Source organism: Rhipicephalus sanguineus, chromosome 6, assembly GCF_013339695.2.
Source record: "Rhipicephalus sanguineus isolate Rsan-2018 chromosome 6, BIME_Rsan_1.4, whole genome shotgun sequence".
Lineage (NCBI taxonomy): Eukaryota > Metazoa > Arthropoda > Arachnida > Ixodida > Ixodidae > Rhipicephalus > Rhipicephalus sanguineus.
The window spans coordinates 147529243-147554108 of record NC_051181.1 but is presented as its reverse complement, the minus strand read 5'-3'; the positions used below and the strand labels follow the sequence as shown (position 1 = coordinate 147554108).

Here is a 24866-nt window from a genome sequence, read left to right as displayed (position 1 = left end):
TTGTACAAACTAAGCCTGAACACAAGTGCACTATCAGTCAATGTAGGACACTGCAATGTTCCACAAACTCTGCAAGCAAGAAAAATTTTAATAAAATGATAACCAAGCTCATCAAACAAACTCTAGCATGTTGAAAAACAATTGTTACATCACAATAGTGATAAAATGTGCTATGCCCTTCAGATCTATCTACACAAGGTTATAATCTGTCCCTTAGCTACACTATACTAGATGCCTCTCTCTGTCTGTTTCTTTACTCAGTGTGGTGCAACATCTTGAACAAACTTCCTTTTTTTTTACTGAAGTATGAATAAAGCTTTATACACTACAGCCTGGCTACAAGTTACATTCTAGCCATTTATGCCCAGAGAAACAATTGCTAGTCTTTACAGTATTTTTCTGTGACAACAGTGAGCTATTGCCATTCCTTACAAACTACCTAGTAGTGCATTATTTGTCTACCAGTGACGCGTCATCAATGCGCTAAGTGAGCAAATCGCCAGGGGCATTTCACGTGATCTATCTAGAAATCGTGGTGCCCAGTAAGACACTCGAAAAAAGTATTGAAGTTTGCACTTGCAAAGACATATCGTGAGCGTCTGAATGTGATGTCAGTGGCACAAGGCCACTTGGTTTCGTGAACCAGGGCTAGTACAGTGCTGCTTCGTGCAAAGCATTCACAGCGGGATCGATTGCAGCATTCGGTGAGTACACAACAGATCACTGCAACATTGTGAATTGAGTGCTGAAGTCATTAGTGCACACTTAAAGACAGCGCAGATAAGAAAGTTCTGTAGAAAAAATTCGTGAACACAGTTCAGCTCCATAACAAACAAATCTGCAGCCCAGTAGGTCTCGAAAGAGTAATTCTCGACAACAGAGCGCTATGAGTACAAAAGAGAACTGCTCCCAAGTTCATCACTTTTTTTTTTTTTCAGAGTACAACAACATCGACAATGCACCATCACACGTGACTGAACAGACGTAGACAAGTGTTTTGCAATGTGCAGAAGCGGTGCAAAGAGATAACTAATACTTTCTACATAACGTTCTCAAAGTGCTCAAGTGGTTCCATCACTGAAGTGGTCAAGCCACTTCAGTAATGGAACCACTGTGATCAAGCCACTTCAGTGATGGGCACAAGGCTTCAAGTGCCCCCACTGCCTTAGGTCTTGGAATTTGCACTTTGCTGTAGCCCAACACTAGATGGCACATATGCTTCGTTGATTATGTGTAGAAAGCCTACCTAATGTCTAAGATCAGTAACATTACCTCCATCCCACTGATGACTTGGGGACACAGAGTTCACAAAAAATGACCCAATGTGCATAGACCTCATCCACTAGCCCCTCCGAAATTCAAGTTGCGTGCGAGAAAATGAAATCCCGGGTGCCTACACAAATTCGGTGAACTACGTATCGTGGTTTGAGATGCTGGAACAACAAATGCGTGAGTGAGAAAAAAATACTGCAATCAGTGGGCACAGAAATGTAAACGTTTGATTTGCTGTTTATGGCGAGCTGCAGCGTGAAAATGACATCAGGTAATGTAACGAATACAAACGTAAGAGACAAAAAGAAGTAAAAATATGGGCCAAGCACGTGAGATTAGTGGCAAACACTGCATTCCTGAGTGCGCGTGATGTTTATTTTCATTTGCTGTGAGTTGTTGCAGCAATAGCCTGGGCCAGCAGGTTGTAAGTATATGTACAGCACTCGTAACTTGTGCTATATTGCACAAAAAAGAAAGCCACTATAACGACCCCCTGACATCTAAAGCTGCGAGACTGCAACACCGGCTCTCTCTCAAATCTTTAAAATACTTTCTTATTGCCGAGCTTGGAACTGCAATGAAGCACAAACTAGTTAACAAAAGAAAAATCGGACTCATCACGCTTGTCTTCAAATAAAGAAAGAAAAGATGGATAAAACGACACTCACACCTTTTCACCCTGTGCACAAAATCTATGGTCTCGCATTATATTAACTAAACAGCTCTGAATGTCACAATATGAATTGAAAAAAAAAAAATAATAACAGCGTGGAAGGAAACAGGGGGGAACCTCTAGAGATATCACTAGGAATGTCGCAGCACCACGGCAGTGAGGCAGCGACATGCTGAAGAGAGCACATGAGTTCATGTGTCAGACACATCGCTGTCAAAGAAAGGCTCAAGAAAAAAAAATGTATAAACAGAAAAAGGTCCCCCGAAGCAACAACCAGTGTTCATTGCACCTCTCCCAAGTAGAAGACGACGGTGCCGTTCCAACCACTTCGCAACCGGGTGCCAAGCGGACACACCCGCATTCGCCGCGGAGTTGATTGGGTGCACCCCACGAAAGAACTGTCCAGTCGCGACCGCTTCTCCTGCTCAGCCTGTTCCCTTTCACTCACCCATCCGCGGTTAGTCCTTCAATATTGCGCAGAGGGTGAGGCGTGTCGGCTCCACTTTCGTTCCCATCGTCCTAGTCTATGGTTCGATCACTAGATGCTTGCCTGGTTGCTGGACCGGCCCAGACGGTGGTGGACGTGTGCACTCCGATTGGAGGCTGGATGCCGGAGCGCAAGGGAACGACCGTGAAGCGACGGGTGGTCGACGCGTCCAATCACCTGATGCTCGGCCTGTAAGACGGGTTCCGGTTCTTGATGGGTAGCGGATGAGCCTCGGTGTTCAAAACCCACTGGTCCAGCGGGAGCACCGAATCGTCAGAGAAGAGCAAGTAGAGGTACTTGAGCGTCTCCGCAAGGAAGAAGCTCTGCTGGACGTCGTCCTTGGGACCATCTATCTGGTAGACGTTCTTCAGGCCGGTGTAGCCACCGTCCACACGACAGTGCTTCTCCAGAGCCTGGCATCAACAAAGGAAAAGCTATTCATGCAAATGCCTTCTCAACTTACAAAATATAAAAGGATAACGCTGTGAACGCAAATTTGTACAAGTGTAGGTTTCCCTGGCAAACAAACTAAACGAAATTAGATTCTGGGACTTTACATGCCAAAAGCACAATTTTTAACGATGAATACAGTTACACCCACTTGTAGCCATACTTAGGTTTCACAAAATTCCACTGTTATAACCGATAATTGTTATAACCCGGTCGCTTCGGTATCTTTGCATGGCTAGTTGAATCTTGCTGCTTCCCCAATGTGTATTACAAAAGAGCAAACACTTGTACAGTAGACTCATTAGTTTGCCTCCAGTTAATCAGATTCTTCAGTTAATTAAAACCCAAGTGGTCATACCAGCTGGCAGCCATACATTTTTAGGGGCCAAAACTTTAGTTATTTTGACCCTCATGTCAGCTCGCAGTGAATAGATCACATTGTTTACCCATGCCAAGTTAACTCCCTTTGAATAAAACTGGTCTCAATAATCATTACCAATAATGTGCATTGTGTCCTTCGTTGCCAAGACCACTTTAGGCCCTGTGCAGCACACAACACAGGTGAGACACTGTTACCCACCTGAACAGCTTCCCAGCCCCAATCACGATACTTCTGATCCTTGGTGAGCCGCCAGAGGTAGAAGTAAGACTCAATCACTTCAGGACGCAGAATGTAATACTTCTCGTTCTGCTTGGTGGCCTTGGCCTCCAGCTGTTCTGTGAAACGGAAGGACTCCGGGCCCAACTTGGTCGCTACATGGAAAAAATATATGCACTTATCTTCTATACTTCATCAGTAGCAGTGCTCACTAGCGCCAAAGTAGTAGATGCCACAAAAAAAACTATGTTACCCACTAACAGTACCAAAACGGTAACAAGTATATTACAAAGTTACTAAAGAAAGGCAACATGTTACCAGTAACATCGTTAATTGAAATGCGTTACCGCCAACACTGCTGACAAACAAGTGTGTGCATATGTGCACACGCATGAAATCAACAATAACCAGTCTTTATAAAGGTTACACAACAGAATACCTAGTACAATCCAGCAACACGTCATGTCAGCTTTTCTAGTGAATGTAGCGTAGACATTAAAGCAAACAGAACATATTCAGCATAGGTCAACTTACGTGTCCTGTCGTAGGATTCATGGCATGTGTTGGTGATGTTCTTTGCCACATCCATAAAGTGGTCCTTGGTTACTGATGGGTCCTCCCCAAGTGTTTGGGACATAAGGCCATAGAAGCCACCTAAAAAGGAGGCTGCTCATCAGAGGCTTCCAAGCAAACATTACTCTTTTGGTATGACAAATGGCTCTCAATTTATAAATCGCTTTTCAATTCAGAAAAAAAAAACAGTACTATATTGCAGAGTTGACAAGGCTAACTAGAGTTCAAATAAATAAGGAACAATGTTAGCGATGCCATATGCTAGCCAAGGTTCTCAGGTTTCTATTTTATGTTATTGTCATGCCGTCACCATTATCACATTAACATTACTGTGAAGGGCATTCTCTCTTTTTATGAGAATGGTGCAAGTGCTGAAGCAAATTAGAAAAATGGGCCTGTTGATCTGATTAAATAAAACGCATGTAACACATCCTTCAAGCCTTGTAATGGCTTCAGACCGATACACAATGATACCCTATAAGCGAAGGATGTAGGTTACCATGTTCATTCTGTATCCATTTTTAATTTAGCGAAAAATCACAGTGGTCCCATTCAGTTACCACACATGAAGAAATTTGGCAGACCTCAATACAATGAACATGAAGTTCAACACACTGCACTGGTCGCTACATAGAAAACCATGCACTAAGTCTAATAAATTGCTAATAATATCAAGGAGTATTTATAGATACGACAAAAACAAAAAGGTAACATGCGACGTTGCTTATGAAAAAACAAATCTTTTTCACACACAGATGAAAAAAGATGTTTTTGAAGTGAGAACGTCAAACCCTCAGTAACAGCAACTTTCAACAGTATATTTGCACGTTTTGAAAAATCTGACAAACGAAAATGCACATAATGGATGTATGCATGCGTTTGGGTCCAACTACATCGCTTAACTGGCCCAAATGCCAGTCAGAAGATCCTGTGTCAGCACATTGATCACACCTTCACAATTAGTCACATACCAGAAAGCCACGTCAACAAGAGCACAAGGCATGTCTACAAAACTTAACATTGTGACGTGCCCAAGTTCTCTGCTATTTTTTATGCATTTCCAGCGCTTAGGCGAAATAGGAAAAAAAAGAACATGCAAACACCAAAAGAGACAGGGACAGTGAGAACGCTGGTCTTCAACTAAATTTATTGCGCAGAAGGAACGGGCTTTTATACCTTCAACGTGCGCCGACAGACGCCGCAACAGGAAATGTGGCGCATGCGTGTTACCACTCAACAGCAACTCGCATACATAAGTTTTGAAAAAGATACTCAGCTTCTTTCTGCGACAGTGCGATAGAGGCAGTGCTTACACAGTTCCCTCTTTTCTTTTGCTATACAAAAAGCCTCATGAACAAGCCGGCACTTTTCATCCTTATACCTGCCAAGGAAATGCACCAAAATTTTATATTTGGAAAGGCATCAAAGCTCAGTATTCCAAGATGCCCAGCAAGCTCTTAGTAGGAATGGTTATAATCGTGGTGTCACCTGCACATGTTAAAGATCAGCTCAACAGCAAATTTGTTTCCATCGATATCACTGTGCATGTTCATCGAAAATATAGGACCGATCAAACCATTGTAAAGAGGTTCAGCCATTTACTGTAGCGGTGTGTTGATGTTGCAGGCAAAAAAATGAAACAGGCGGATCAAGACGGGATGAGAAATGAGACTTGAGATAACACGCCAACACGCACCTGCGAAGCAGGCCAGATGATCCATCTTTGGCTCCACTCGATCATATTTGATCTCGGCCAGGTAGAGGAACCCACTCCTAGACTGCAGCAGCATCTTCGCCTCGATGGCCTATACATGAACACACAAGGATGTCAGTGCGGCAGTTCTCTCAATGCGGCCCTTAGACACACCTCATTTCCAAAACTTGGAGAACGCTGAAGTGAGCGGAATGGATTATAATGAATAAGTATCTATTCTCGCAGAGTTTCTTGAAAAGGATCTAGCAACATTCCTGCCGACCCGTCAACTTTAGAAGTTCGTTAAGTCATGCAGATATAACACCAAGAGTTGGCGGAAAACAGCTAGCACATTTTTCAAAGCTTGCCTGAGCAAACACTCTTCGAGGGATTCCTAACCACTTTACAAGTGATAATGTATCCCTTCCGGATGCAGCACACAGCCACAGCAAACTTAGAACAGTGAGGTCTGATAAGCTGCACAAGCAGGCCAGACCAGGCCCATCTGCTGTATGAAGCGAAACTTTATATTTGGCTCACATGTTAATGGTGGCATTGTCTACAGATCAAAAAGGAACATCCTCTTACCCTGTTTTAAAGAGTACTGCAGTGCCCTTCTTAAGTGTGGGTATAAAACTAGCTCACAGCAATCTGTGCTCTCAAGACTGAGACTACCTAAAACTAGAACTGAAGAACTTCAGATGTGCATCAAAGGTCATGGAGGCCTCTATACTGAATCGTTAGCTTTAGCAACCGCCAGCAATACGTGAATTGGTTGCTCTAACCTTGACGGCATCCAAGAGTAGTCGCTTGGCCTGCACATCTTCACCATCAGACTGGATCCATGCCTTGAGGAGGTACTCGTAGAAGCTGTCACCCAGGGCTCCCATGGACATGTGGTCTGTCGAAAGCAATGCCAGCAGAGTTTAACACATTGTCCCGAATTGTTGCCCAGTGGCCTTAAAGGGGCCCTGCCACCCGTTTTGAAGTAGTCATTGAATGACCCCATTATCAGAGCTTATGGCCTCACGAATAGATTGCCACAAAAATCTTTCAACTCCACCAAGTACGAGCGGAGTTAAAGGGATTTGTCGCAAGCTCCAAGCGCTTTCTCTCTCTTTTTGTCCCAGCAATCATGCTGAAAGCTAGCACAGCGAGAGATGATAAGGGGGCAAAAAGCTAAATCCGTCCATCAGCACACATCATGACCCTGAGCATTTGCTTTTCTTGTTTTCTCTGAAAGTGCAGCTCACTTTCAGTGGGCTCACAAGTGCGTTGGTACAGTGTGGCGCGGGCACGTCGCACCACAGTCTACCACGTCTCGCCATGGTCAAATAGTGTTGCAGGGTCTCTTTAATGAACCCTGAGTGTATCAAAAAGCTGGGGTGGACAACGCATGCCTGTCCAAGCCAGAAATTACATGCGTGGAATTAGGATAAGTGTTTGGCCAATAATCCTTGAAGAAACATGACCAATGACCACTGATCAAGATATGATGTCCTGGAAACCTTAACCCTTTGAGACGCTTTGTACACAATTGCGTACACCACTTGTTTTTGCTACTTGTGCCGACTAGTTGCTAAGAAAGCGCAAGATACATTGATCCTTTGATGAATTGAACCTCCTACAGAACAAATGTGTCTTCATTTACCTTAACTTCGCAGTCTACTGTTAAATGTAGTCACTTTACTGAAGGAACTACCATGTTCGATGAGTAGTTCGAGCCGCGACACAAGTATAACTTTCCTTTCCTCAGAATGAACATAGCCGAAAACGAATTTGCTCTGTATTTCTACCCTGAGATTTTATTCTACTTATGCAAAACCAGAGCATGAATGAGTTCAGGATAATTAAGTATTTAATTACAATTTAATTAGGATTAATTACTATAACACACATAAATCAACGTATTATGACATTATTTTCGTTAAAATAGAATATCGAGTGCCTTGAAATAACGTGTCAATTTGATGAATTTACAGGCAGTTCTCATAGGCGTCTGAAAGGGTTAATTCTAGGGGTGTGCGAATATTAGAAATTTCGAATATTTTTCGAATAGTGTTTGCTATTCGATTCGATTCGCACTGGAATTTTACTATTCGAACTATTCGAACTTCCCAAAAACAAATACAATCAACGTCAGACTAAAAGTGCCCCCTTCAGATTTTCAATATGCTTCACCTCATTGCACTCTCGTATTGCGGCAAAGCTGCCTTTCAAGCTCCGTTACGGTCGAACATAGCCAAGGCACAGTCAACGTCCGGTTAAAAGTGGTCCCTAGATTTTCAATATACTTCACCTCATCACACCCCCGCATATCGGCAAAGCTGCCTTTCAAGCTCCGTAACGGTCGAACATAGCCAAGACACAGTCAACGTCCGATTAAAAGTGGTCCCTAGATTTTCAATATGCATCACCTCATCACACCCCCGCATTGCGGCAAAGCTGCCTTTCAAGCTCCGCTACGGTCGCAACTGTATTAACTCAAGAAAACGCTGGTTCCAGCATGGAGATGAAAGATGTGGCAGAGGTGGGGGCTCAATTAATGCTGTTTTGGACCTGAAATTTGGGCAGGAAGTCCGAAAAATTGGACGCCGAAGCTTTTTACCATCCAAAATTTCAGATGTTATTATATATTCATGTCTACGAGGTAGATTTGGAACTCCGCCCCGCCACGGTGGTCTAGTGGTTATGGCGCTCAACTGCTGATCCGAAGGTCGCGGGATCGAATCCCGGCCGCGGCGGCTGCATTTTCGACGGAGGCGAAAATGTTTGAGGCCCGTGTACTTAGCTTTAAGTGCACGTTAAAGAACCCCAGGTGGTCGAAACTTCCGGAGCCCTCCACTACGGCGTCTCTCATAATCATATCGTGGTTTTGGGACGTTAAACCCCAGATATTATTATTATTAGATTTGGAACTCCGGACTTGAAGGGGGCACACCCTTGTCTGCCACATCAGCTGGGCTTCCACAGAAGTTGAAAGAGGAGGAGAGGCTGAGGAAATGGCATCTTTGCCTATCACGTGTAAAGTGTTGTCGGCAACACTTTGGTTGCACCAAATCATGTACATAAATACAATTCGGCCTCTACATTGCGCTTGAACCTAGCGAAAAGAAACACTTTCACGATGCTATCTCATAAGAATATGCTTAGAAATCCTCTCTAACTTTTTTTTCTGCAATTTCGCTTCGAAGTATTCGAAAAGTATTCGAGAAATATTCGAAAAATATTCGATTCGATTCGCACTCACACTTCAATATTCGAATTCACTTTGCACCCAAAATTTTGCTATTCGCACAGCTCTAGTTAATTCCAGTATTTGTCACAGAACAGTGGTCGTTATGCAAGACTCACCACATGAATAAACACAGAAAATTTTCATTTTCTTAAAACGTACTCGCTATTAACTGCATTTTTTGCCAGGCAATCATGCCTCCCACAAGAATCAGTGCATGACAGTGTAGGTCAGCTATGCTCAGAAAAATTTATAGTATAAATAAGATAACAGTATTCTCCAGCCTCAAAGAGAAACGACGAGAAAGTCGAGTGAACTCACGCTGTCCCCAGCGTCCCGTCTTGGGGTTGATGTAGTTCGGATAGAGGCCCTTGGGCTTGTCCAGATCGGCCAGCACCTGCCGCACCTTGTCCACTTTCTCGCGGAAGACCGGGTTGCCTGTGATGTCGCTGAGATAGGAGAACTCCAGATGCATGGTGCCCAGCTCGGCCAGGATCGAGCCACCACTCGAGGCCCAAGCGTAGTTCTTGCTCACGCCCCTGGAACATAACACACACACACAGTTTCTGAGCCTCTCTCCCACTTTACGTACTACTAGTACAATTGCATTTACCCTCTCTGCACAAGCATATTCCGTTTCATACATAGCAGGTAATGCGAAAGCAGGGGTTTCAAAAACACGGCCCACAGGCCGCACGGTGCCTGCAGATCTTTTGCTAGCAGCCAGGCTCCCACATGGCTGTCTTCATGCCATTTTTTAAAGTTTTCTTAATCAGTGTGTTAATGATGAGCTACACAGACGCAACTGGTCTCGAGCATTTCTTTCGTGAGGCACCCCATCCAGTCACCATGTTTCAAAACATAACCATGGAACAAAAACTAGGGTATATATTTCAGAATAGGCGTGCAGAATTCAGCAATTATGGAGATCAGTATCGATATGTTTCTCGGAACCTGACGTCAAATACCTTCAGAAATGACCCATACATGGGATATGGGAAAAACCTTCTTTCGAATGGTGTTAGCTAACATTTTGTTCAACCTGATCCCCTCCAACCTTCACCATCAAGGACTATTGGGAGACTAAATTTTGTGACTGCAGCACACTAGCCAAGGTGAGCTTGAGAACCCTGGGCTAAAGTACTGAAAACTGAGCAAATTGGTAGGAATTCATTATGGGAAGCTTTCAGCGTGCACACAAGAAACAAGGATAGTAAGGGAAGAAGACACACAAGCATTTGTATTTCTTCCCTTGCATTTTCGTTGTTGTGTGCGCTGAAAACTTTCCACAATGAAGGTAATGCTATGCAAACTAGCGAGACTTCTCTCACTGGTTGCATTCATAGCTGGAAAAAATTGTGCGTAAGATATGAAAGAAAGTGTGGGTAGGACTCAAGTAAATTGATGTAACATCACATCTGCTAGTTTTATGTCACATGATATAAACGGAAATCCAAATAAGGTAGAAGTTCAGGGACAGATGGAATTTTGAAGCAATAAAAAATCGTTTCAACATGGGGTGTTGCTGGAGCCAACGATTCGACAAGCGCTCGTCTTCTTGCAGCCGTGAAAAAGACAAGTTCGCTAGCCGAAATGCTGGCTCCAGCAACACACCATGTTCCAAGGATTTTTCATCGCTTCATGATGTGAATGGCATTATACAGGAAGGCATCACAGACGTGAACTCATTCACCACCAAATGACCCGCACAGCATGTTTCTGTAACCAGTGGCCACAGCAAACCGCTCACGTTTGTGACCAAAAAAATGCCGCATAGTGAAGCAAGAAGGTGTACAAATAATGCACAATTTTATAAAGCTTTAACTCCACAAGTCGAAACAGTAAAAAAATGAAGTAGTTATTCCACAGGAAACATTATATAAAAAAAAAAAACTACCACACTGCAAAACCACATGGAGTGAGGCATAGAGTTAATATACTGACTCTAGAGGAAAAGCTGGGCCGCGAGACCTATAACCACAAGAACGCTGACATCTTGGAACGTTGTCATTCTTGCCATCACATATCAATCCTAAAGAAGCAGCTGCACAATTAAAAACTTGCGGATATTGTTTTGTGTTTATTTTGAATACTTCTACGAAAGAATACAACGGCTATTTATGAAATTTACTGCGCGCAGAAAGGAGCGTTTGCAGGCGGGTTAACTAGATGGCACCACCATATCAACACTCGCGAGTACGCGAGTGCGTGCTTGCGGCCGATTGCGCCGGTTTGCGCGTCGTGTCAAAGCCCCTGAAACTTCGTTCGCGATGTGTATCTCGTAGTTGTCATAGTGTCCCGTTGTGTGCGTCTTCTGTCGCCGCATACCACTCGACTTGATGTGACAGCCTTCTTTTTCTTTCGAGCTGGAAACTTCAGTGCATCAGTGCAAACCAGGACGGACGGCAAAGATGAGATGAGACAAGCCCTGAATGTACGAACTAGTCGCAACTGACTTTTTTTATACTTTTTAACGGCGATAAAGCTTCGTGGGCCGTGTAACTTTAGTTTCGATTGAAGCTTTCGGGAGATGTCTCACTCACATTCGCCGCTGCATGCTGCAATCGACATTGTTCTGCTTTACGGCTCTCTGCGCTGAAGTACGGCAGCAATGAGCTGAAAAAGAACGTGGATACAGGTGTCTCGCCATTGCAAGTCGAATCAGCGCGCAACCACGGCCTACGGCGAATCTGTCGAGTGACCTTTGTGCCAGCGAACGAAGAAACTTTGGCAGGGAGTGCCTAGTAAAAACCATGCACAAACAGGTGGAAATTTTAACTGTTATCAACCGGACCAGCTGCACAGACAACCGTACAGTAACACACGGCTTCACGCATCAAAACACAGCTGATGTTCTCCGAACAGCGCGTAGCTGGCTTAGGTTGGTAGATTAAAACTGATTACCACCGTCAAATATAGCGAGCGTCTCAGGGTCTGGCAACGCTGGCAATGATCGTTTTGTTCCATCATGGCGGAACCCATGAGGTTATAGGTTCCAATGCATGGGCCCTATGGGGAGCTTTTCCTCTAGAGTCAGTATATTAACTCTATGGAGTGAGGCTTCTATGATACATTATGCAAGCATAGCATCCACAATGTTTCCTGTAGGACAACTTGTGTGCTCAGAGATGTGTAACTCAGAGGCCTGTATATACTATATAAATTGGATGCTTGTCGATCATCTGACCGTTTTCAAGCACTGAACCAAGGATACCTTCAAATTACAGATGATTGGCCCAATGAAATAACCTGCTATATATAGCAGGAATGAAAGAGAATCTGGCTGTGATACTTCGTTGACATCTTCTTTTGTTTTTCAACCAAGGCCACCCAATCAACACTAGAGGCCACAATACCAGCAGGCCTAGTCAACACCAAAACAAAGTGCAACAAGTCAATGCCCAACAAAATAAAACTTACGTCTTGATGTTAATGAGGGCGTGAGGTATGCCTTTCGGTGTGTTGAAGGCTGGAAGCAACAGGCGGGCAATTTCCTCCGCCTTGTTCTTGAACATCTGCGCCAGGTGTAAAAAGGAACCAGGAAACTCAAACATTCAGTGCACAATAGAGGCACACAAACATACATTAAGTGGCCTTAAAAGAAACTTTACATACAAAGCCTCCAACTACAAAAAAAAGAACTAACTTTTACGACCAACATCTTCTCTACTTGAGTTTATATTCTGCTCAGTACTCAATCTCACAGCTTATATAAACCCTGAAGCCTGGGCTTTTAAGCTCGGTGCACGTCACTAACAGTGCATTCGAAAAAAAACACGTACAGGGTGTCCCAGCTATCGAGCACGGAGGTTTTAAAAAAAGAGGAACTGTGTTATACAAAGAAAACCTAGTACATGTTGTTCCCAATATACTGGAGTACCCACTAGTAATTTATTAAGTAGGTTTAAATAGTTAATTATAATAAATTTTGTAACTCGACAAGTACTCACCTAATTATCAAAATAACAATGAGACATGTGTCAGCATGTTTAAATGACATCTAATACCCCTTTCACAAGGCAAATCTTATGTCATTCACAGCTAATGTCATTCGTTTGTAATGTCATTTGTTTGCTGTCACACGGGGACACTAATGCCATTCGATGAAAACGACATTTCCTGTCGAATCAGTTCCCGAAACACATTCGCATTTGATTTCGGACCGAATGCGTAGTCTTGAAGCCAGGGACCTCTTAGGCAGATGACTGTTGACTTATGTATACGTAACTTTTGTAATTCATAAATATCTTATTCTTTACAAGATTAACTCATTACTGGTTTGATGCTGTAACAGCCCGCGCGAAATTTTCTAAAAGAAAGCTACTCTCAACTTCAGTGGCTGGATGCCGGCCATATTTCATTTGTGCTCTCTTGTTGTTGCCTGTATCGCGGGTGTTGATCATCCAATTGCATGTGTTTTGGTGATCAAGGTGGTGATTACACGAATCAGCTGCCACCGTCTCATTTCTGCAACCGGAGTTCCAGTCGTGCTCCCACACTTCAGTTCATTGTAACTAGGTCGGCCATGTTGGATTTCGCTTTCTTGGCTTGACTTCGTTTGTGTCGTGCAGCTGTGGAAAGTTGTGTAAAACGGTTGCGTTTGTATTCTTGGAGCAGCTTTTTAGTGATAGAAAATTATTTTCGAGGATACATGCATATTAAATGCAAGATTTAATAGATTTTTATTTCTCCCAAAGTCACGGCTCAGGAGGGCTAAGGCCATGGTCATCATTTTAAAATGATATTTGTTTTCATCGTGTGATAGCAGACAGGTAAAATGACATTAAGTTCACTCGCTGCCATGGCTGCGATCCACGCTGACTAACACTCCTAGGTTTAAATGCACATATGTACCCTATAAAGTGGACGGGGGGATGACTGCCGCCGTAGCTCACTCACAGAGCATCGGACGCGTTATTCGAAGGTCGCAGGTTCGGTCCCTGCTGGTGGCAAGTTATCTTTTCGTCCACTTTACTTTCTTCACATTTATATCCCAATTATCACAAATAACATCCCCTATACTTTCCTTGGCATTACTGTTTGTTAGTTCTCATTATTAAGTTCACCTAATGTCATTTATTATAAATGACGTTAGATTTGCCATGTGACAGGGGTATAACTGCGCTGTTTTCACCAACGTACTAATTGTGCATTCATTTTTTCCAGTTGATAAAGCCTGTGAAATGTGAAAAATACCACATGGCTATGCCCCACTCGCAAAAAAAAGAAAAGCAGCATTATCAAATAAGCTGACTGCAAGCAACTGCTTTGCCTGTTGCATGCTTCCAGAGACAGCATTCCGCACTTTGGCAATAATATAGGACGAGTGCCAACAAGATGTGTCGCAATTTTACAGGGACTCCTTTCCCTCGATTACACGCCACTGTCATTATCCATATCTCACGGCTGGCTGTTCTCATTGATAACATGGCTGGAACGCTGTTTTGATCATGGCCTGACTCTATAAGACCAAAGCGACGTGCTTCTTCGGCAGGGGAGTGGCAGGCAGAGCAATTGAATTCTTTTTTCTATCTGCATTCTTTCTTTGATAATGGCTACATCACGGTGAGCCTGTTTCTGGGCGCTCCTTCGTGATGCACATTGCCGTTTAGTCACATGATAACTTCACATTTCGCGTGCTTCGCTTTTCAGCTGGAGAAAATGGGTATGCAATGCTAAAGACGGCACAGCTAGATACCACTTAAACATGCCTTCATATGCCTCACTGACATTTTGTTAATTAGCCAAGCACTTTCCTAGTTACAGAATCAATTACTGCTAATTAGTAAAGCCCTATTAACAAAAATAATTAGTAATGGCCTCTCCACTATACTGGGAACAGTATGTACTAGATTTGCTTTGCTAACATTGCTCCTCTTGTTTTAAATCTTGGCGCTCGACAGTTGGGACGCCATGTACATATACTACCTTTCAGAATGGCCTCATAAATGATCCTTGTACTGAATCTGGGTTCATATCATATACAGATTTTCACAGCACTTAGTGCACAATGCAAAATTATGCTGCACAGTAATTCGAAAAGTGAGATTTAGGGTAAAATCATTTTAAATACTTACGTCGTCCCCAGTCAAGGCGTAGCACGAGAGGAGGCCACCAATAAAGCGAATGTTGGTCTCAAAGACAGAGATGTCTGAACTCTGCATGTAGAAATAAAATTTTGACAGTTAGACAAGTTCTGGCATTGACAATACTTGCATCCTTCATGGAATCATGCTTAGTACTTCCTCATAATGGTCCCTGTGAAATATGATTTTATGATGTTGCTTTAGGCAGAGTTTAGCACTTAGCTGTGGGTTATTTTAGTTCACGATAACGGCACATTTTCCCTCTTTTTCTTTGTAGGCATTAGTTTTCCACCTGATTACACATTTTTGTTTCCCTTGAACAGGCCCTCAGACTGATGTGTTGTTTAAAGGAATTCCATTAAGCAAAAATATACCAAAATTCGGATGAATTCGTCATTGAAAAAAAGGCTTACTCTGATGTAACGACTTAGCTGTGGCCCCTTCAGAATGTTTACAAAGACATGTGTGATAAGTAGACTGGTGGACCTCGCCTCATTTGTGCCATTGTATACTGAAGGTGCCACCTGCATATGTGGCAAAATGTCACTAACCAAACGACAGGAGCTTCTATGGAGGCAACTCCAGACGGGCTCGTTTCTGACGCCAATTCTCTACTCATATATTTCTCCTACTATATTTACACCTGAGTGCAAGCTGTGCCGGGCCCCCCGGGCCAACCTTTTTCGCGTGCTTTGGGGCTGTCCCAGTAAACCTGTGCATTGTGGCCTACAGGACTTGCAAATTACCACTACACATCAGTGGGAGGCCACACTGCTCAGCTCTGACCCTGCCGTGCAGGTCTGGATCACGGGGCGGGCAGAGGCAGCCGCCAAGGAGCAGGGGCTCCTGGCCGACTAACCGTCGTCGCCTCCCACAATCGAGGAAACCATTGGTTTTCATTAAAAAGGTTTTGTTCTCTCTCTCTCTCTGTACCATTTTGGTAACTTGAGTAAACTTTTTTCTATCAGATGTTCAATCATTTTCGTACATGTCCTATTATTCTTTTGTGGCAGTGTTTCCAACCTCATCCTTGCGCACACCCTCGTTTTAAAGGGACCATGACACCCAATTTTCCATCATAATCTGTGTTATGTGGATTAATCCTTGTGCATTCACAAATAAGCTGGCGAAATTTTAGCGCATTTGGTCGAGCACCTAATTTATAATAGAATATTTTTATAAACACGCGAGCGGCCCGAGAGTCAAGCAACATTGGTGCTCTCTCGAGCAGTGACGGAACAAGCAGCTGGCTGTGCAAGCCTCTGCATTGTGGCGAACGATATTGTTCCGTGGTCAGCTGCACGTGATATCGAGATATTTGAGCTTTCTTCAGCTTGGCACTGAAATTGAACCATTTGCAGCGCTGAAACTTCGGTAGAAGACGACGGCTCCGTTCCGTGCTGCACGTGACATCACACGCGCCATAGCAAAATGGCGGTCGCCGGTGGTGGGCGGGCTTTACAGCCGGCAACTTCTAGGTCTTGTTTTGCACTGAAATAGTCTTTTACGGTCCACTTTTGAAATCCGTATAGGCATATAAGACCCTCTACTTCTAGTTTTCGCTGAAAACCACAAATCTTTGGGCGACCGTGTCATGGCCCCTTTAAGGCATATCTACATTTGTCTCGCATTTCTGAAATCGTGAGAGTAGCCAGTGTGGAGGGCTTCATATATATTCTCAATGACCTAAGGTTCTTCAACATAAATCAAAAGCACAGTATGAGAGCTTTTTCATTTCCATTCCAGCTGTATCAAAATGTGGTGGCCATAACTGAAAATCGAACCCAGTACACACTATACGAGGGAACACCATGGCCGCTAATTCTCAACACAGTATGTGTGAAACGCTGATAGCTCTTTTGTGTCTGCTTCATAGGTACTTACATATCAATAAATCTCATTGTCTACTGACTCATGCTCCGATGTGCACGTCTCAACACATTCACAACTCGCCCAGTTTCATGCACATACATGGTCAAATGCAGGCATTTAACTCGTCATCACTGATTCGAGCTATTGCACACTGGAACAGCGTCCCGGACCACACTGCACCCTTATTTAACCGCAAAAGTTTTCCTACTAACCTGATTATGTTTCTTGATAATATCGTATTAAAATGTTCTACTGTGCTAATTGCAAATTTTGCTCCGTTACCTTTTCATTCAATGCTAACTTCTTTTCCTGTTACCCCCTTTGCCCGATGCCCTTTATTGGGCCTGTAAGGCATTACGAATGAATGAATGAATGAATCTATTGCATTGTCAAAAAAAAAAAGACACACACCACATCATTGAGACTGAGGTTCTCTGCGACCCAATTTCGAGCACGCTGGAATTCTTCGGCCATGCCCATGAGATAAAGGGTGTCCATGCCATCAACGATGGTGGCTCCCATGGCGGTCTTGCCGAAGATGCCCGCCGAGTGACCCTTCTTCGACACGGGCCGAAGCTCGTTCTCACCCCACGCATAGCGCTCATAGTTGTCCCATGCATGCTTCATCATCTGCAAAGGCAAGAAGACGCACATAGTCTCATTTTCTCAATTTTAAACACTTTACGATTTTTTTTCTCCCGTCCACGATCATCAAAGCATGGCAGATGCTTCAGAATACCGCAAGGGGGACGAAAGGTCTTGAAAGAGGAAATTGTCAGCCACCCATTTTAGCGCAAACGTGCAGGGCCGAAACAGGTGGTTAATGCGCAGAGCTTTAAGAAGAAGCTTAAAAGGGTAGCTTTAAGCTCTGCGCGTTAGCGCAAAAATGGGTGGAACTTTCCTTTCTGAGTAATCCACCTGGACTTCTCAGAAAGAAGCGTCTTAGTCAATGAAAAAGCTGTCATCAACTTGGAAGCTTTTCCTGCTAAGAAATTCGTGCAGATTTCCTCATAGTTTTGTGCTCCAAATGAATATATGGCAATCTTCCCCTTCATGATTAATGCATGAGGAAACAAGGGTGGTGTGCTTAGACTCAAATCAAGATAAGTTCTGTTTGTGAGTCCAAAGAAGACCCATTTCATTTTTCCTCGAAAGAAAACTCAGAATCTTTGGATGCTCCGAGTATAAAAAATCTAAGGCCCATTTAACCAAAACTCAGACCGTAAACAAATCCAAAGGCCAGAAAAGCAACCTATAACAATCACGAAAAGTTAAAAAAAAAAAACAATGTAAAGGTCTCAGAGGAAATGCCAAAATATATGCCAATACAATGTAAAAACAATGTAAAGGTCTCGCAGAAAATGCCAAAATAAAACAAAAATATCACCACAGCTGGAATTGAGCGCACGCAGGGGGTGGTGATGACGTTATTAAGGCAGTACTACGCAAGACAAATGACAAAATCATACCAAAATGGCACGAGCCAAGAGTGTACGATTTCTACCAAAACACAAAAATAACAAGAAATGCCAAAAAGAAAATGCCAAAATAAAACTAAAATATCACCACAGCTGGAACTGAGCGCATGCAGGGGTGGTGATGACATTATAAAAGCAGTACTACGTGAGACAAATGACAACATCAATACCGTAACGGCATGAGCCAAGAGTGTACGATTTCTACCAAAACAAAAATAACAAGAAGGTCATTAGTGCCAAGTTAATGTAAAATAGCTAAAATAATTAAACCTACTTACATGAAGTACTGCATATAAGGAAAGCATTAAATAAACTTGGAAAGCCCCAAGTAGCCAAAGACTTTAAATTTTAAGCTTTACATACAGATCTGGAACTTAACAAATGAGACTAGTCTTGCCAATACCCATTCAACAAGTCACTCTTATTTATTTTCCTTTAGCGTTTATTTCCAATAAACTTGTGCACTCTGTAAAATGTGGAAATTTGTCATGATACAAATATGAACACTTTTGAAGTTGTATGTCAGTTCGTGTAATGCATAATGCTGTGAATTGGCCAGATGGATGCTTGCATATGGCTGACAGCTCATTTGTTCCTTCAAGAGCAACTAATATAACCACTTCATGGAGGCTTTTCCATGCCTACCTACAGTATGTTTGCTTCTTATAGATAGCTGACCAAATGTATAAATCAGAGGTGCATTTGCCACAATATGTGGCGCCTTGTTTATGAGATTTTTCTGGTTGAAAGTCATTTATGCTAGGTTCTCCTAGATGCAAGAGAGAAAAGAAGTGGTTGCTGCAATCCACATAAGTCCATGACCTTGCATGACCATTAGATGCTGGCATGCCCTTGCACTTCAAATTTTGCAAGCTCCATGTGAGTGAATTGATCTTAATTAGGCTCAATAAAAAAGATCATGCTCAATTAGAAAGACTGCCTTGCAGCAACTGCTCATGAGTGACTTGGTGCATTTGACCTTGTATTAAGAACAAGGGTGCTAGGTGTAGCTCGCACAAATGAGCGGGGAATGCTGCACAGACTCAAGTTGCTAATCAAAACACAATCCATATCAAATGAGAAAAAAGCTTCACGAGCCAGATGCCTCACAGAAAAAATTCGAAGCACTCCATAAGAATGTCATGGCAGAAGCGAACACTACACTATTGTGAGTCTTTTGAAAGAACTGCTTTTTGGGATAGTTGGCACATGCTGAAGGACTTATTTTGCCACAAGATTGGACATGCACAAAAGAAAACACATATACAACAGCATGGGTGGCACTTCCAACTGATTTACTTAGGGTACATAAGTTGGAAAAACAGACACAAGCATGTGCATGCCAATCGCAAGCCTATGACACCGGCAGTCAAATACTAGTCTCATTCCTATCCCTGAAGTAGAAAAAGCGGTGATTTGCTGAAACAGCTCGAGGTTTTATTTGCTGTCTAATTCTTGCCTCTTCCAATAATCTTTTATCTCATGGAAGCGTGTTTGACACATGCAAGCCTTGCTGTTTGTGGGTAAATGCACCTAGCCATCTTTCATTAGATTTGGCTAGTGTTCCCAGGCTCGTCCATTTATATGGTTGCCCAATCTGTCAAATGTACAGCCTGCCAGCCTTACCGTCTCCTACGTATTTCTATTTTACGTGTGCCTAATTTTTCAGCCTGTTGCAACAACCATCTGCTAGTGGACAGCAACGTACGAAAAGTACAGAGCATTAAAAAAAAAAAAAAAAGATTAGAGAGAAAAATGGGTCGAGCTGCAATTATTGATTACATTTCTACAACACCAAAAAAAACAAGTTTTACTATGATGGGAGGCTTGATAAGTCAGAAAAGATACAAAAATAAAAGTCAGGTGGTGACATGTATCCTTACCTTTCATGAGACCCAAAATATTTTACAGCATCTGCTCAAACTTGGCAAATTTTCATCAGTAAAGACAAGGTTTACGTTGTACCCTAGAGAATTTTGACAATGATAGCAGAGCAAAATGCAGATATTAACGCATTGCTAACACTTACAAGTTTAACGAAGAACTGAACGTCAACTCATACACAAGAAGGTCGAATACGTAAGTACATGAGCTTAGTGGTAAGATTTAGTCACATTCTTTGTGCATTGTGTTATATTGGAAAGGGCATTTTATAGGAGTCCACAAAGTGGACTGTCTGTTTTAGTACCAAAGAGTGAATGGAACTCAACAGCCCATGATAGTGATCCACACTGTTCCTATGGCTCTCAACCCGCCATGGCAGCTTAGCAGGTAACGAGTCACACTGCTAAGCTTGAGGGTGCTGGTTCGATTACAGGCCACAGTGGCCGCATTGCACCGGGGGCAAAATACAAGCAGATGTGGGCGTACATTAAAGCACCCCACGTGGTCAAAATTAAACCAGCGTTTCCCACCATGCCGTGCCTCATAATGATATTGTGGTTTTAGCCCAGGTATTATTATTACCCGCCAGCTCTCAGGCTATGTCTGGTCAGCTTCCACTGAAAGGAACTGAATTCCCTCTGTAGACGTTTTACAAAATACCACCCCCCCTGTACAATGCCGCATGACGTACACATTTCATTCATTGTGTGTAGTCAGCTTTCTTGGACATTTGTATTTTCTGTGAACTTATTTTTAGCTTTCAGCTCGTTTGGCTGACATTTGCCTTTTACCCCCCCCTCCTTTCCATCATTCTTTACTTCACTTCTTGGCATTTCATAGTATGCATCCCCTCTCCCTGATTTATTTAGACTAGAGACCCATAAAGGCTCGTTAACGTAAATAAGATGTCCATCCCTGTCCATCACCTACATTGTGGGAACAGTTGCAGCTATTCTGAGCTAGTCAGAAGGCAAACCATGCCAAGGAATCATTTATTGTTCTACGCTAATCCTTTCATACGCAAATCCAGTCAAATTTTAGGCCAGTGGATTAGCGACGCACAACAGACAAGTTTTCCTTTTGTGATACTGGTGCCCGGTTCTCACTGCTGGTTTGCTAGGCCCCGTAGTGTTCACTGCACTACATAAAACTCATGGTAAAAAGACGCGGGACAAGGGTCAGTGGCCCCTCACTACATCTGCAATATCACTCGTGCAACGCTACCCCACTTTCTATGCAGTCTATGGAAGTGTAAGATAAATTTTAATAGCACTGTTTTCTGTTTCCAGACACGATTCATAACTTTTTCTGTCCCTTTTGTTGTTTTTTTCCCCTTCCTAATTTCCTGTTCCATCATGCCTTCACCCAGTGCAGCAACAAGGCAGAGCTATCTATGATTAAAATCACTGCCTTTCTGTACCTCAATCTACTACAACTTTCACTGCTAATCCCATATCAATCATCATTTGCTTTTCCTCCTGTTCATAAAGTCAAGCAATTAATATTGCCCGCCTTGTAGTATAATAAACTACCGGTTTTGCCCTACTTGGTCACCTTAACAATGGATGCCTTGACAACATTCATAATGCTAAACTCCTTCATCAGTAAAATGAATGTCCACAGTAAAAAGCAGGAACATGCAGGAGAGAAAAGGTCAACAAAAGTTAAATTTTATTCATGTTGTGTCTAAACTGCTGGGCCACCATGTACAGGATTCGAAAGCGTATTTACTTTCATCTTTGGAGTCTCTTTAAAGAAAGCACCAAGACCAGAGACCAGAGAATTTCAAGCAAATGAAGAAAACACCAATAGACTACTATAGCAGGCATAAGTTTCCGCGCACAAAAGAAATGTCCTTGTTAAATTTGCAGAAAAATGAAAGAATAAACGCTCTCCAAAGTAAAAAAAAAAGGTAAGCGCTTAACAAGACAACTAAACAGTTCCTACTCAAATTTTGCGCAAGGTCCTGTAGTCTCAAGAGTTAAATGTTATAAATAAATTAGCAAAAGTAACTAGCATACACTTTCATTATTTTAAGAGTGCAGGCATGTTTGCATATGGTAGCTGACGTCAGTAAGCTACGATACTCGTGTCCGGAAGACAAAAGAAAACAGATGTTTCCACAGCTGCATACGCAGCAACGTGGCTTGCTGCATGCCATCTTTGCAAGGCACGCTTCTGTACAGCTGAAAGTTTAAGCCCTCGTCTGATACAGCGAAAAAAGTTGCAAAACAGAAGACGTGTACGAAAAAGAGTGCAAAAGGAAAGGCCATGCGGCTGCCAGCTAAGAAATTCTGCAGTACAGGAAAGAACGACTTGCAGTGTCTTGCATGTGTGCCAGTGTCTTTGTTATTAATTTGGTATCAAATTAACAGTCAATTAATAAGGCTTGCCAACAAGTCAAAGCTTATGTAATGGCAGGTTTTCATTTATCTGTCTTACATACAAACAAATATGGTGGAAAAAATGGTTTCCCTGAAGCATTACGAATATTCCCTAGTCATACTTCAACTACTATTTAATGAATCAGTAGTTTTTCATTATTCCACATGATGCTTGAAAACTTATAGTTGCCATTGGCTTTTCTTGTGGAAAAAAAGTTGACTACCTATTGTACATATTTCTTAAAAAGCATACTGTAAAAACATCTTAACATTCTACCTGTGGGACTTTGCTTTACAGCACAAAGATTTTTACTTAGTGGTTAATGCACTCTATTATTAAATGGTTCTACAGAAATAAGCAATCTCAAGTCTTCTTAGCATAATATTGCACATACTGGCTATTTATTAAAATGTCTACCCATTGTCAGCTCACAAGTTTGCAACTATTAGCCCAATAAAAAGTACTGCTTGATAGATCACAAGAATGAATGAAGTCTACTGTAGCTATTCACAGCATAGGGTGTCTACCATAAAAGGAAATTATGTCACGCTTGTACTTGTATTGAATAGTGCTGGAAACTGAGTACACATGAGCCTCCTGCTGTTTTAAAACATTGAAATTTGCTTAACATGTCAGCAATGTTTCACAAGTAGCTCTTGCTTTGCTTAAAATCCGGCTCTTTCTATCATTTTAAGGAAATGAACAGCAGAAAAAGTGCTGTGAGCAGTGTGAACACTATATCTCTTTCTCATTGCGTCTGCCTCTAAACATAAACCAAATATTTATCGCGGAAATGAACGTTGAGATACCGCGATCGCTATGAAGTCGCAAACAGTCGTACCAGGGTAAGAGATTGTGGGTCAAGTTGACAAATCTCGGAGACAAGGCCGGCGGGTACAAGTAAGAGGATACGAGCAGCTAAAGAGTGCGAAAAGTAAGATTACATTCATTTGGCGGGTTGTCTTCGTTCCCAGCAAGGCGGGACGATGAATACCGCGCTGCTGTGTTGAAATTCCCGATAAGAGCGTTGCGCCTCCCCCCCATTCCCCCTCCCGACCCAATGAGACGAAATGCGAAGGCGGCCAACGACGTGTACAAATGATCACCGCATCGCGTATTGCACGGCGCAAAGATTTTCCTCTTTGGTGGCGATGCTATGCGTCGGCACCGATTGCCACGACGAGCAACACACCAATTGACACCAAGCCGTAGTAGTACACTCACCTCTCGAACTTTTTCTCTTCTCTCACGGTTCTCTGCCTCTCTCTTCGGGTCGGGAACGTGCGAAACCGGGGGCGCTTTAACGTCGACGGCGGGTAGACCCTGGCTCTCCTCGGGCGAAGGCCGGGCTACTACAGTCGAGGGTCGTTTAGACGGCGAAGCAGGCCGGGCCGGTTCGGGCCTGGCGACCTGCATAGGTAGGCCCTGACCGAGGTCCTGAATGATCTTCTCCTGGAGCTTGTTTCGGTCCTCGGCCCGGTGCGGGTCTTCTTCGTCGGCTGCGATACCGTTGTGACGGGGAACGTTGTCCTCGATCGCTTGCGGAGGGGGTAGCAGCAGGTCCGGCCCGGCGTTCTTGATGTGGCGATAGGCGTTTGACGCGCGGAGTTCAGGCAAGTAAAACACGGCCCCGATGCACACCATCAGGAAGGTGGCCAGCACCAACACGACAATGTATTTCTCCCGCACCCGCAGAGTCCTACGTGCTGATCCGCCGGGCGCCACGCTGATGTACTTGAAGTATGAGGGGAGAACGCCGACAGTTGCCATGATGTGGCCTTCCCTGCGATGGCTGGGAGCCGCCGGGAAGCACGCAGCCGCGACGGTCGCTCGCCTATGATGAGGAACTCCTACTCAATCGCTCCCCGTCGTTTCATGACGTAGCCCAGCCCCGAAAGCCGCCGCACGACAGCTGCGGCATCCAGCCAAAGCGGAAGCAAGCTGCTCCGACTAATGGACTAGCCTGAGGAGTCCTAAACTGGGCCCGGGGCGAGCAGCTGATCTCGACGCTGCGCGATTACCGAGCGTCCCCATTCCAAGCAAGAGAAACGCTCGAATCGCACATTAATTCCGGACTAGCCGGACAACTCTTTGGCAAGGCATCGTTCCATGGAGTAAAAACAGGCACTGAGCAGCGCGACGCGAAAGTTTAAGTAGGTGGCGCCCTCGAGCGAGACTTC

At 43.4% G+C, this 24866-nt stretch overlaps 1 protein-coding gene across 1 annotated transcript; it reads right to left on the bottom strand.

Moving 5' to 3' along the window:
- Nucleotides 1–81: 81 nt before the first annotated feature.
- On the bottom strand, nt 82–24811 carry LOC119396733 (mannosyl-oligosaccharide 1,2-alpha-mannosidase IA). The gene is made up of 10 exons (XM_037664039.2): nt 23911–24811; nt 17351–17569; nt 15059–15139; nt 12402–12496; nt 9303–9520; nt 6532–6647; nt 5750–5858; nt 4015–4134; nt 3463–3635; nt 82–2845 (listed from the first exon to the last, which is right to left on the bottom strand). The coding sequence occupies exons 1-10, from the start codon at nt 24454–24456 to the stop codon at nt 2606–2608; spliced, it is 1917 nt and encodes a 638-aa protein (XP_037519967.1). The 5' UTR covers nt 24457–24811; the 3' UTR covers nt 82–2605.
- Between the last annotated feature and the right edge of the window lie 55 nt (nt 24812–24866).

Bases quoted from the DNA above. Each gene is read 5' to 3' on its own strand.
- LOC119396733 (XM_037664039.2), bottom strand. From the start codon at position 24,456: ATGGCAACTGTCGGCGTTCTCCCCTCATACTTCAAGTACATCAGCGTG. The intron at 5,859-6,531 runs GTTAGAGCAACC...GTTCATGTATAG, and splicing joins TACTCTTGGATGCCGTCAAG to GCCATCGAGGCGAAGATGCT. The intron at 3,636-4,014 runs GTAAGTTGACCT...TTTTCCATGTAG, and splicing joins TGAATCCTACGACAGGACAC to CGACCAAGTTGGGCCCGGAG.